Source organism: Nomascus leucogenys, chromosome 10, assembly GCF_006542625.1.
Source record: "Nomascus leucogenys isolate Asia chromosome 10, Asia_NLE_v1, whole genome shotgun sequence".
Classification (NCBI taxonomy): domain Eukaryota; kingdom Metazoa; phylum Chordata; class Mammalia; order Primates; family Hylobatidae; genus Nomascus; species Nomascus leucogenys.
In genome coordinates this window covers 4714557-4728177 of record NC_044390.1, presented here as the reverse complement: position 1 = coordinate 4728177, position 13621 = coordinate 4714557, and the positions used below count along the sequence as shown (strand labels likewise).

The following is a 13621-nucleotide window of genomic DNA, read 5'->3' as shown; positions in this document are numbered from 1 at the left end:
GTAATTAATTGTACCAATTAATAGTAGTTGGCTAATTAGTAATGGTGGAGTCTTGCTATGTTGCTTGAACTGGTCTCTAACTCCTGGACTTAAGCAAGCATCTTGCCTCCGCCTTCGGAAGTACAGGGGTTACAGGCGTGAGACACCGCACCTGGCCCCTGTTGGGCTTTCACCCCTCCCGTTAGGGGCTATCAAACCTTTCTTAGTTGGTCATCCCTTAAAGCTCCATCAAACTTTTTTTTTTTTTTTTTTGAGACGGAGTCCCACTCTGTCGCCCAGGCTGGAGTGCAGTGGCGCGATCTCGGCTCACTGCAACCTCCACCTCCTGGGTTCAAGCGATTCTCCTGCCTCAGCCTCCCGAGTAGCTGGGACTACAGGTGCCCACCACCACGCCCGGCTAATTTTTTTTTTATTTTTAGTAGAGACACAGTTTCACCATCTTAGCCAGGCTGATCTCAAACTCCTGACCTCATGATCCACCTGCCTCGGCCTCTCGAAGTGCTGGGATTACAGACATGAGCCACTGCGCCTGGCCAGCTCCGTCAAACATTAATTTGATCCAAGCAGAGGGACTTTTGATCCCAATCTGCATGAGTTTGTCTCTAAGAAGGAGCCTGATCATTATGCTGTGGGGGTGATGAGCACCCTCTCATCTTCCTCTGTCCAGATCTCAGGGGACAGCCAGCAGATAGGACCATTCAGCAGCCGATGTCCAAATAAGGTTTTGTTACTCGAAGCGCTGCCAACCTACTGTGGGTCATTTTATTCAGGTCCATCCCAAATAACCTGTGGATACAAGAGTTGATATTATTCCAGTCCACCACTGTGGCATTCAATTAATAAACCTTAAGTATCTATTGTGCACAACCATGATAAGATCATTCCATGATCCTCCAGAAATTCTACCCAACGCTGCTGGAAAGTAGGCTTACCGCATGCTACACACAAGTCCCCAGGCTGTGTTAACTTGCATACTTTTTTTTTTTTTTTTTTTTTTTTTTTTTTGAGACAGAGTCTCGCTCTGTCACCTAGGCTGGAGTGCAGTGGTGTGATCTCGGCTCACTGCAACCTCCGCCTCCCAAGTTCAAGCAATTCTGCCTCAGCCTCCTGAGTAGCTGGGATTACAGGCACCTGCCACCACGCCCAGCTAATTTTTGTATTTTTAGTAGAGATGGGGTTTCACCATGTTGGTCAGGCTGGTCTCGAACCCCTGACCTCGTGAGCCACTGCACCCGGCCAGCCTTTTTTTTCTTGAGACAAGTTCCTGCTCTGTCACCCAGGCTGGAGTGCAGTGGCGTAATCATGGCTCACTGCAGCCTCGAACTCCTGGGCTCAAAGGATCCTCCCACCTCAGCCCCCTGAGTAGCTTTGACTAGAGGTGTGTGCCACCACACCTGGTGTGTGTGTGTGTGTGTGTGTGTGTGTGTGTGTGTGTGTGTGTAGAGAGAGATGGGATTTTGCCATGTTTCCCAGGCTGGTCTCAAATTCCTGAGCTCAAGCAATTTTCCCATCTCAGCCTGTCAAATACTGGGATTACAGGTGCCATCCCCTGCACCCAGCCTAAACTTTGATTGCATCACTGCACTCCAGCCTGGGCGACAGCAAGATCCCGTCCAAAAAAAAAAAGCAATTGGAGTTTTTTTTTTCGAGATGGAGTCTCGCTCTGTCGCCCAGGCTGGAGTGCAGTGGCGCGATCTCTGCTCACTGCAAGTTCCACCTCCCGGGTTCACTCCATTCTCTTGCCTCAGCCTCCTGAGTAGCTGGGACTATAGGCGCCCGCCACCATGCCTGGCTAAGTTTTTTCTATTTTTAGTAGAGATGAGGTTTCACTGTGTTAGCCAGGATGGTCTCGATCTCCTGACCTCGTGATCCGCCTGCCTAGGCCTCCCAAAGTGCTGGGATTACAGACTTGAGCCCCCTCACCCGGCCTAGCAATTGGAGTTTGAACCCAGGCAGAGTAATTCTAGATTCTCACTCGAATTACAGTGACCTCCAATGCAATTGGTGAGCCACGATGGTCCCCTTCAACAGACAAGGAAATTATCCAAGGTCACACAGCCAGTAAATGACATAGGTAATATTTGGCCTCATCTGTATGCCCCCTAATTGCATACACCAGTGCGTAACGTATTTGTCCATCCAGCTTATCTACCCTCATGCTCCCAGCCCAATGTCCAGCCTCCTCCAGAAAGAACTGGTCATCATTCCTCACCAGAGGACTCGGAGTTTGCAGCCAGGATGGCTCAGCCGCTTGCAAAGCAGTCGGACACCTGTGTCCCCTAGGGCGTTGTTAGTCAGATAAAGGTGGGTCAAGGTCTGGTTGATCCCCAGGGTGAAGTAAAGATTCTTACAAGCCTTGGCTGTGAGGCCACAGCTATCCAGCCTGGTGAAGATAAGGAGTTGGTTAAGGTAACATCAGAGGCTACTACGTTATTTGGAGGCAGTGTCTCACTCTGTCGCCCAGGCTGGAGTACAGTGGTGAGATTTCAGCTCACTGCAACCTCTGCCTCCCAGGTTCAAGCGATTCTCCTGCCTCAGCCTCCTGAGTAGCTGGGATTACAGACACCCACCACCACGCCAGGCTAATTTTTGTATTCTTAATAGAGATGGCCATGTTGGCCAGGCTGGTCTCGAACTCCTGACCTCATGATCCGCCCACCTCAGACTCCCAAAGTGCTGGGATTACAGGCATGAGCCACCGAGCCCGGCCTGAATTATTATTTTTGAGACAGAGTCTTGCTCTATCACCCAGGCTGGAGTGGAGTGCAGTGGTGTGATCTCAGCTCACTGTAATCTCGCCTCCCAGGTTCAAGTCATTCTCCTGCCTCAGCCTCCTGAGTAGCTGGGATTACAGGCATGCGCCACCATGCTGGGTTAATTTTTGTATTTTTGTAGAGATGGTGTTTCACCGTTTTGGCCAGGCTGGTCTCGAACTCCTGACCTCAGGTGATCCACCTGCCTTGGCCTCCCAAAGTGCTGGGATTACAGGCGTTAAGCTACCGTGCCCAGCCTCTTTTTTGTAATTTTTACATTTCATTTTTTATTTATTTATTTTTTTGAGACAGAGTTTCACTCTTGTTGCCCAGGCTGGAGTGCAATGGCATGATCTTGGCTCACTGCAACCTCTACCTCCCAGGTACAAGCAATTCTCCTGTCTCAGCCTCCCAAGTAGCTCGGATTACAGGCATGTGCCACCAGGCCCGGCTATTTTTTTTGCATTTAGTAGAGACAGGGTTTCACCATGTTAGGCTGGTCTTGAACTCCTGACCTCAGGTGATCCACCCACCTCGGCTTCCCAAAGTGCTAGGATTACAGGCATGCGCCACCGTGCCCGGCCTTAAGTTTTTAAAATTTTAAGTCAGGCAGCACCCCCAAATCAGAATAAGTTCAGAGAGACTTCCTGTCTTTTCTTTCCACCTCCGTTGTCGATACCTGAATCTTTTGTAGTGAAGCAGGATGGTTCACAAATAGAAAAAATGAAGGATGAGAAAGCGCTTCCACCGTCCAAACATGAGCACTGCCACCCCGTCACTCCCCGACGCTCACCACATTTTCTGGAGTTTGCAGGCGGGATGTTGCAGCCCCTCAGCCAGCAACCACAGGCCCCGGTTTCCCAGGTCGTTGAAACTCAAGTCCAGCTCCCGGAGGTTGTGGTTGGCCTGAAGCACCGCAGAAAGACCCTCACAGGCGGCAGAGCCCAGCCGGCAGATGCCCAACCTGCAAAGACAGGATGCGAGGGTGGAGTAGGAGGCGTTCCTCCTGCGAACATCTGCTGGGAGGGCCCTGTGCCAAGCCCTGCGCTGGTTGCAGACCGAGGGACAGATTCAATTTCTACCCTTGAGAGACAAAAAGAAAAAGAAGACAGAAGTAGGAAGACGAGAGGAAGGGAGGAATAAGAGAACAGAAGGAAGCAACTAAGAATCAGGTCAGGTGCCCTGATTCATGCCTGTCATCCCACCATCTTGGGAGGCTTGAGGCTGGAGGGTTCTTTGAGGTCAGGAGTTTGTGACCAGTCTGGACAACCAACAACTTGTTTGTACAAAAAAATTTTTTTTTCTTTTTGCGATGGAGTTTCCCTCTCGTTGCCCAGGCTGGAGAGCAATGATGCGATCTTGGCTCACTGCAACCTCCACCTCCCAAGCTCAAGCGATTCTCCTGCCTCAGCCTCTCAAGTAGATGTGATTACAGGCATGTGGCAACATGCCCGGCTAATTTTTGTATTTTTAGTAGAAGCGGGGTTTCACTATGTTGGTCAGGCTGGTTTCGAACTCCTGACCTCAGGTGATCCACCCGCCTCAGCCTTCCATCTACAAATTTTTTTTTTTTTGAGACAGAGTCTCACAATGTCGCCCAGGCTGGAGTGCAGTGGTGTGATCTCGGCGCACTACAACCTCCGCCTCATGGGTTCAAGTGATTCCCCTGCCTCAGCCTCCTGAGTAGCTGCGACTACAGGTGCCCACCACCACACCCAGCTAATTTTTGTATTTTTAGTAGAGACGGGGTTTCACCATGTTGGCCAGGATGGTCTTGATCTCTTGACCTCATGATCCACCCGCCTCAGCCTCCCAAAGTGCTGGGATTACAGGCGTGAGCCACGGCGCCCAGCCGCGCGTGTGATTTTTTTGTTGTTGTTTTTTGCTGGTGCCTTGATAAAAAAATACACAGTGTGTATTTTTGAGCACCTCTACCCACGTCTTGCACTAGTCACTAGGAGATACAGTTGGCATAGCTCCTATGCTTGTGGAATGCCACCACACACACATATACACAAATTACAATTTTTTTTTTTTTTTTTTTGGATGGAGTCTCGCTCTGTCGTCCAGGCTGGAGTGTGGTGGCACAATCTCAGCTCACTGTAACCTCTGGCTCCCTGGCTCAAGCAATTCTGCCTCAGCTTCCTGAGTACCTGGATATCAGGTGTCCACCACCATGCCTGGTTAATTTTTATATTTTTAGTGGAGACAGGGTTTCACCATGTTGGCCAGGCTAGTCTTGAACTCCTGACCTCAGGTCATCCTCCCACCTTGGCCTCTCAAAGTGCTGAGATTACAGGCGTGAGCCACCTCGCCCGGCCTTCAAATTTCAATAAATGATGCTGAAGGGAAGCAGGAGGTCACATAGGATCATAAATCTAGGAACCCAGGTCTTAGCTAGGGATTAGAAAGGGTGTCCAGCTGGGTGTAGTGGGTCACACCTGTAAGCCCAGCACTTTGGGAGGCCAAGGCCAGAGGATCTCCTAAGGCCAGGAGTGTGACACTAGCTTAGGCAACAAATCGAAAATTTTTTGTCCCTACAAAAAATAAGCAAAAATTGGCCGGGCGCGGTGGCTCACACCTGTAATCCCAGCACTTTGGGAGGCCGAGATGGACGGATCACGAGGTCAGGAGATCAAGACCATCCTGGCTAACACAGTGAAACCCCGTCTCTACTAAAAATACAAAAAATTAGCTGGATATGGTGGTGGGCGCCTGTAACCTCAGCTACTTGGGAGGCTGAGGCAGGAGAATCGCTTGAACTCAGGAGGCGGAGGTTGCAGTGAGCCGCAATCGCGCCACTGCTCTCCAGCTTGGGCGACAGAGCAAAATTGTCTCAAAAAAAAAAAGTTGACGTAGTAGCTACAGTTTAGGATCAGAGGCAACCTGGCCTCCGTGATCCCAGGTGACAGGGCTGCATTCATGGATTGGGACTCCTAGCGTGGTGAGCAAAACGGGACTCACCGGAGGGTCTGGAGCTTGCACATGGGATGCTGGAGGCCCTCACACAGCAGCAGCACCCCGGCGTCCCCTAGCTCATTCAGGCTCAGGTCCAGCTCTCTCAGGCTCTGGTTCACGCTGAGAGTTGAGGCCAGCTCTTCACAGGCAGCAGCAGTGAGATGGCAGATCTTTAGCCTGCACAAAGTCCAATTCAACAAGCATTATGGAGGTTTTCCTTTCTTTTTCTTTTTTTTTTGAGACGGAGTCTCACTCTGTCACCCAGGCTGGAGTGCAATGTTGCATCTCGGCTCAACTGCAACCTCCACCTCCCATGTTCAAGCGATTCTCCTGCCTCAGCCTCCCGAATAGCTGTGACTACAGGCGTGTGGCACCATGCCTGGCTAGTTTTTGTATTTTTAGTAGAGACAGGGTTTCTAACCATGTTGGCCAGGGTGGTCTCGAACTCCTGACCTTGGGTGATACGCCTGCCTCAGCCTCCCAAAGACTGGAATTACAGGCGTGAGCCACTGCGCCCAAGCCCCCAGTCTTAACAGTAATGCATTTTTAGACAAACTAATTTAAAAGTGGGTAAAAGGGCTGGGTGTGGTGGCTCACGTCTGTAATCCCAGCACTTTGGGAGGCCGAGGTGGGCGAATCACCTGAGGTCAAGAAGTTCAAGACCAGCCTGGCCAACATGGTAAAGCCCCATCCCTACTGAAAATACAATTAGCCGGCGTGGTGGGAGGTATCTGTAATCCTAGCTACTCGGGAGGCTGAAGCACAAGAATCGTTGAACCTGGGAGGTGGAGATTGCATGAGCTGAGATGGAGAGCCACGGTACTCCAGCCTGGGCCACAGGGCGAGACTCTGTCTCAAAAAAACAAAAAAAAACAAAAAAAAACAAAGAAAGTGCTGACTGGGTGCCATGGTGGTGGCTCACACCTGTAATCCCAACACTTTGGGAGGCCGAGGCGGGAGGATTGGTTGACCCCAGGAGTTCCAACCAGCCAGGTCAGCATGGCGAAACTCTGTCTCTATTAAAGAAAAGAAAAAAAAAAGAAAAATTGGCTTGGCGTGGTAGCACACACCTGTAGTCCCAGCTACTTTGGGAGGCTGAGGCAGAAGGATCGCTTGAGCCCCAGAGGTCAAGGCTTCAGAAAGTTGTTATCGCATCATTGCACTCAAGCTTCTGTGAGTCAGTGAGACCCTGTCTCAAAAAAAAGAAAAAAGTTCAAGATGGTTCCTGCAGATCATACTGGGGCAGAACAAGAAACAACTGGGGAAGATGGTACATTTTATGTTGCATGTATTTTGCCACAATTACATTTACTTTTTCTTATATGTTTATTGAGACAGGGTCTCACCCTGTCACCCAGGCTGGGGTACAGTGGCTTGATCACAACTCACTGTAGCCTTGGCCTCCGAGGTTCCTGAATAGCTGGGACTCCAGGCACATACCACGCCACCCGGCTAATTATGTTTATTTTTTGTAGAGATGAAGTCTCACTGGTTCCCAGGCTGCTCTTGAACTCCTGCGCTCAAGTCATTCTCCTGCCTTGGCCTCCCAGAGGTTGTGATTATAGGCGTGAGCCACTGCGCCCAACCCTTCTGAATATTTTTGATCCATGGTTGATGAAATTCACAAATGCAGAACCCATGGACACAGAGGGCTGACTGTGGCTCAGTGGCATGAAGTAGTTTCACGTTACTGGGCAACCATCACTGCTATCCATCTCTGGAACTTTTATTTTTTGAGACGGAGTTTCGTTTTTGTTGCCCAGGCTGGAGTGCAATGGCACAGTGTTGGCTCACCACAATCTCCGCCTCCCAGGTTCAAGCGATTCTCCTGCCTCAGCCTCCCGAGTAGTTGGGATTACAGGCATGTGCCACCATGCCTGGCTAATTTTGTATTTTAGTAGAGACGGGGCTTCTCCATGTTGGTCAGGCTGGTCTCGAACTCCAGACCTCAGGTGATCCGCCCGCCTTGGCCTCCCAAAGTGCTGGGATTACAGGCGTGAGCCACCGCACCCGGCCCATCCCTGGAACTTTTTCATCTTCCGAAATGGAACCTCTGCTCCTGTTAAACGGTAACTCCCCATTTCTTCCTGTTCTAGGCCTTGGCAGCCACCATTCTACTTTGTTTTGTTTTGTTTTGTTTTTTTTTTTGAGACGGAGTCTCGCTGTGTCACCCAGGTTGGAGTGCAGTGGCGCGATTTCAGCTCACTGCAAGCTCCGCCTCCTGGGTTCACGCCATTCTCCTGCCTCTGCCTCCCGAGTAGCTGGGACTACAGGCGCCCGCCACCACGCCCGGCTAATTTTTTGTATTTTTAGTAGAAACGGGGTTTCACCGTGTTAGCCAAGATGGTCTCGATCTCCTGACCTCGTGATCCGCCCGTCTCGGCCTCCCGAAGTGCTGGGATTACAGGTGTGAGCCACCGCGCCCGGCCATTCTACTTTGTTTTTTGAGATGGAGTCTCACTCTGTCACCGTGGCTGGAGTGCAGTGACGTGATCTCGGCTCACTGCAACTTCTGCCTCCCAGGTTCAAGTGATCCTCCTGCCTCAGCCCCCTGAGTAGCTGTGATTACAGGCATGTGCCACCACATCCGGCTAATTTTTGTCTCTTTAGTAGAGACGGGGTTTTGCCATGTTGGCCAGGCTGGTCTTGAACTCCTGACCTCAGATGGTCTGCCCTGTTTGGCCTCCCAAAGTGCTGGGATTACAGACGTGAGCCACTGCGCCCGAACCCTATGGATGCATTTTTATGCCGTCATTCAATATGAAGAGATTTGCCATTTTATTATAGTTGACCCCAGGAAGAACTCACCACAAAATCTGTAGTTTGCAGATGGGGTGCCTCAGTCCCTGGCACAGTAACCTCAGGCCCAAATCCTCCAATGCATTTCCTGTCAGGTCCAACTCAACCAGATGTGGGTTGGTGCTGAGCACAGAAGCCATCTCCTGACAAGCCCCGGACTCCAGCTGACACTTCCTCAACCTTGGGAGGAAGGAGAGGTTGAAGGGGGTGCCATCTTGCCTTTCTGTGTCCTGATCACTCACGCCCCAGCCTGTTTATCTTATTATTTAGGAAAGGGTTCTTGCTGTGTCACCCAGGGTGAAGTTCAGTGGAGTGATATCAACTCACTGAGGCCTCGACCTCTGGGCTCACATGATCCTCCTGCCTCAGCCTCCTGAATAACTGGGAATACATGTGTGCACCACCACACCTGCCTAATTTTTTTATTTTGAGGTAGAGTCTCGCTCTGTCGCCCAGGCTGGAGTGCAGTGGCGTGATCTTACCTCACTGCAACCTCCACCTCTTGGGTTCAAGTGATTCTCATACCTCAGTCTCTCGAGTAGCTGGGACTACAGGCTGGGCTACAGGTGTGCGCCACCACGCCCAGCTAATTTTTGCATTTTTAGTAGAGACGGGGTTTCACCATGTTGGCCAGGCTGGTCTTGAACTCCTGACCTCAGGTGATCCGCCCACCTTGGCTTCCCAAAGTGCTGGGATTACAGGGGTGAACCACCGCTCCTGGCCCATACCTGGCTAATTAAAAAAATTTTTTTTTGTAGATAGGCTGCAGTGGCTCACACCTGTAATTCCAGCACTTTGGGAGGCCAAGGTGGATGGATCATTTGAGGTCAGGAGTTCAAGACCGGCCTGGCCAACGTGGGGAAACCCCATCTCTACTAAAAATACAAAAAAGTTAGCTGGGTGTGGTGGTGGGTGCCTGTAATCCCAGCTACTTGGGAGCCTGAGGCAGGAGAATCACTTGAACCCAGGAAGTGGAGGTTGCAGTGAGCCGAGATTGCGCCACTGCACCCCAACTTGGTCAACATAGCAAGACTCCGTCTCAGGGGAAAAAAAAGGTGAGGGATGGCCCCAGGGACTCTTCATCATGTGGAATTGAGTGTGGAGTCAGAGGAGGGCAGAAGGGGGTCTTCTAAAGTGCCCAGAGTCCAGGGCCAGGGTCTTAGGTCATGGGGTTAAGGGCCAGCCCTGATTTAAAGGTGGAGATTTGGGGATTACCAGCGTTTTGTGATATTTCATGCCCCAGGAGACAATGAGCTTAAGGAGTTGCTGCCGGGGATAGAGACTCACTGAATCATCTGCAGCCTGCATTGGGGATGCCGCAGGCCCTCGCAAAGCAGCGTCATGCCTGGGAATCCAACACCGTTGCCACTGAGATCCATCCTTGTTAAATTCTTATTGGCTATGAGAGCTGCAGAGAGGTCCTCGCAGGCTGAGCTGGAGATGCGACACCTCTTCAGCCTGGGGTGGAAAAGAGGAGAAAAAAGCTGGTCATTTCTTTTGCGCCAGTTTTGTGGATTATTTTCTTTTGCTTTTTTTTTTTTTTTTTTTTTTCTGAGACAGAGTCGCTCTATCACCAAGGCTGGAGAGCAGTGGCACGATCTTGGCTTACCACAAGCTCTGCCTCCTGGGTTGAAGCAATTCTCCTGCCTTGGCCTCCTGAGTAGCTGAGATTACAGACGTGTGCCACCATGCCTGGCTAATTTTTGTATTTTTAGTAAAGACGGGGTTTCACCATGTTGGCCAGGCTGGTCTTGAACTCCTGACCTCAGGTGATCCACTCGCCTTGGCCTCCCGAAGTGCTGGGATTACAGGCATGAGCCACCGTTGTGTGATGGCATTTCACTCTGTTTTCCAGGCTGGAGTGCAGTGGCGCAATCATGACTCACTGGGGCCTAAAGCTTCTGGGCTCAAGCAACCTCCCATGTCAGCATCCTGAGTAGCTGGGACTACAGGTGCACACTACCACTTCAGCTTTTTTTTTTTTTTTTTTTTTTTTTTTTTTTTTTTTTTTTTTTTTTAAGAATTTATCACCAGGCGCGGTGGCTCATGCCTGTAATCCCAGCACTTTGGGAGGCTGAGGAGGGTGGATCACCTGAGGTCAGGAGTTCAAGACCAGCCTGGCCAAAATGGCAAAACCTGTCTCTACTAAAAAATACAAAAAATTAGCCGAGTATGGTGGCAGGTGCCTGTAATTCCAGCTACTCAGGAGGCTGAGGCAGGAGAATCACCTGAACCCAGGAGGTGGATGTTGCAGTGAGCCGAGATTGCGCCACTGCACTCCAGCCTGGGCAACAAGAACAAGACACCATCTCCAAAATATATATCTATATATATATTTATCTTTTAGCTGAGAGAGTTTTTTTTTTTTTTTGAGGCAGAGTCTCGCCCTGTCACCCATGCTGGAGTGCAGCGGTGTGACCTCGGCTCACTGCATCCTCCACCTCCAGGGTTCAAGTGATTCTCCTGCCTCTGCCTCCCAAGTAGCTGGGATTACAGGTGCCCAGCACCACACCTGGCGAATTTTTGTATTTTTTAGTAAACACAGGGATTCTCCATGTTGGCCAGGCTGGTCTTGAACTCCTGGGCTCAAATGATCCTCCCATCTCGGCCTCCAAAGTGCTGGAATTACGGGCATGAGTCATCACACCTGGCCAATATATTTATTTCAAAATATCATGTTGTATATGATAAATTTTACCTGTCAAGAAAAGCAACAAGAACAATATAAAATGTTTTGATGCTTTGTAGTCAAATACATTCACAAAGGTTGCCCTTAAAGAAATTCAAGGTCATGTGCGGTGGCTCAAGCCTGTAATCTCAGCACTTTGGGAGGCCGAGGTGGGTGGATCACCTGAGGTCAGGAGTTTATGACCAGCCTGGCCAACACAGCGAAACCCCATTTCTACTACAAACACAAAAACTAGCTGGATGTGGTGATGCACCCCTGTAATCCGAGCTACTCGGGAGGCTAAGGCAGGAGAATGGCTTGAACTCAGGAGGCGGAGGTTGCAGTGAGTTGAGATCATGTCACTGCACTCCAGCCCAGGCTACAGAGCAAGACTATCTCAAAAAATAAAAAATAAAAAAAATTTGGCTAGGCACAGTGGCTCACACCTGTAATCTCAACAGTTAGGGAGGCTGAGGAGGAAGGATCACTTGAGGCCAGAAGTTTGAGACCAGTGTGGGCAACATGGTGAAACCCCATCTCTCCAAAATATATGAAAATTAGCTGGGTGTGGCTGGGTGCAGTGGCCCAGTCTGTAATCCCAGCACTTTGGGAGGCCGAGGTGGGCAGATCACGAGGTCAGGAGATCGAGACCATCCTGGCTAATATGGTGAAACCCCGTCTCTACTAAAAATACAAAAAATTATCTGGGCATGGTGGCACGTGCCTGTAGTCCCAGCTACTCAGGAGGCTGAGGCAGGAGAATCGCTTGAACCCAGGAGGCAGAGGTTGCAGTGAGCCGATATCGCACCACTGCACTCCAGCCTGGTCACAAAGCAAGACTCCGTCTCAAAATAAAAAAATTAGCCGGGTGTGGTTGCACATGCTTGTTTTCCCAGCTACTCGTGATGCTGGGGCAAGAGGATTGCTTGAGACCAGGAGTTTGGGGCTGCAGTGAGCCATGACTGTGCCACTGCACTCCAGCCTGGGTGACAGAGCATATCAGTGTCTCAAAAAAAAAAAAAAAAGTAAAAAAAAAATTTGGAGACCCACACAGCAGGATGACCATGTGAAGACAGAAGGCAGTGATCTGCAGGCCCAGGACAGAGGCCTCAGAAGAACTTAACCTGCCCACTCCTTGATCTTGGACTTCCAGCAGCCCCCCACCTGCCTTGAGAAAATACATTTATGTGGTGAAGCCACCCAGTATTTGGTACTTTTTTCTCCCCCCTGAGACGGAGTCTCACCGTTATCACCCAGGCTGGAGAGCAGTGGCACGATCCCGGCTCACTGCAACCTCCGCCTCCCAGGTTCAAGCGATTCTCCTGCCTCAGCCTCCCAAGCAGCTGGGATTACAGATGCCCGCCACCACACCCTCCTAATTTTTGTATTTTTCATAGAGATGGCATTTTGCCATGTTGGCCAGGCTGGTCTCAAACTCCTGACCTCAAGTGATCTGCCCACCTTGACCTGTCAACATGCTGGGATTACAGGCGTGAGCCACCGCACTTCGCTTTGTGGCACTTTTTTACGGCAGCCGTAGCCAATGAATACACCCGTGATAGAACCTTGGTGACCGAGCCCCATGAGAGGCCACGGCGGGGACCACCTGAAACGCCCAGACCAGCCTGCACTCACCTCAGGTTCTGAAGTTTGCAGTTGGGGTGTCTGAGTCCTTGACACAGCAGCTTCACCCCCCGGCTGCCCAGGGCATTTCGGTACAGAGACAGCTCTATCAGGTTTGGATTGGTGCACAGGGCCGCTGCCAGATGTTCACTGTAGGCGTCCAGCAGAATGGTCCTCTCTGGTCTGCTTGAAGGAAAGACAGGCCACTCCCTGGTGTTATTGGTGCTTCACAACTATGGCCCTTGCATGTCACTTCACCGTTTAGGAAGCATGCTATCCCTTTCTGAGATGGAGGTTCGCTCTTGTTGCACAGGCTGGAGTGCAATGGCACAATCTCAGCTCACCACAACCTCCGCCTCCTGGGTTCAGGCGATTCTCCTGCCTCAGCCTCCAGAGTAGCTGGGATTACAGGCATGAGCCACCAGGCCCAGTTAATTTTGTATTTTTAGTAGAGATGGGGTTTCACCGTGTTAGCCAGGCTGATCTCGTACTCCTGACCTCAGGTGATTCCCCCGCCTTGACCTCCCAAAGTTCTGGGATTACAGGCATGAGCCACGACATCTAGCCAAAGCATGCTATCTTTTAATTTTTTTTTTTTAGAGGGCCTTGCCCTGTTGTCTAGGCTGGAGTGCATGGTGGAATCATGGCTCACTGTAGGCTTGACCTCCCGGGCTTAAGCAATCCTCCCTCCTCAGCCTCCTGAGAAGCTGGGGCTACAGGTATGCACCATCATGCCCAGCTAATTTATTGTATATTTTTAGAGATGGGGATCTCATCATGTTGTCCAGGCTGCACCTGGCTCTGACACTCCCAATCGTTG

The 13621-nt window shown here is 50.6% G+C and overlaps 1 protein-coding gene across 3 annotated transcripts in view; it reads right to left on the bottom strand.

Annotated features, from left to right (window-relative positions):
- Positions 1-234: 234 nt before the first annotated feature.
- NLRP12 (NLR family pyrin domain containing 12) overlaps positions 235-13621 on the bottom strand; it is a 29452-nt gene continuing 16065 nt past the window's right edge. The window contains exons 4-10 of one of the 3 annotated variants that reach the window (XM_003259733.3): positions 12814-12984; positions 9798-9968; positions 8520-8690; positions 5718-5888; positions 3547-3717; positions 2213-2383; positions 535-786 (exon numbers count right to left, since the gene is read on the bottom strand). In XM_003259733.3, the coding sequence (XP_003259781.2) occupies positions 699-786; positions 2213-2383; positions 3547-3717; positions 5718-5888; positions 8520-8690; positions 9798-9968; positions 12814-12984 (1114 nt within the window). In that variant the 3' untranslated portion in view covers positions 535-698. Of the gene's footprint in view, positions 787-2212; positions 2384-3546; positions 3718-5717; positions 5889-8519; positions 8691-9797; positions 9969-12813; positions 12988-13621 lie in introns of all 3 variants that reach the window. The other 2 variants (XM_012499981.2, XM_012499982.2) reach the window with 2 other exon arrangements.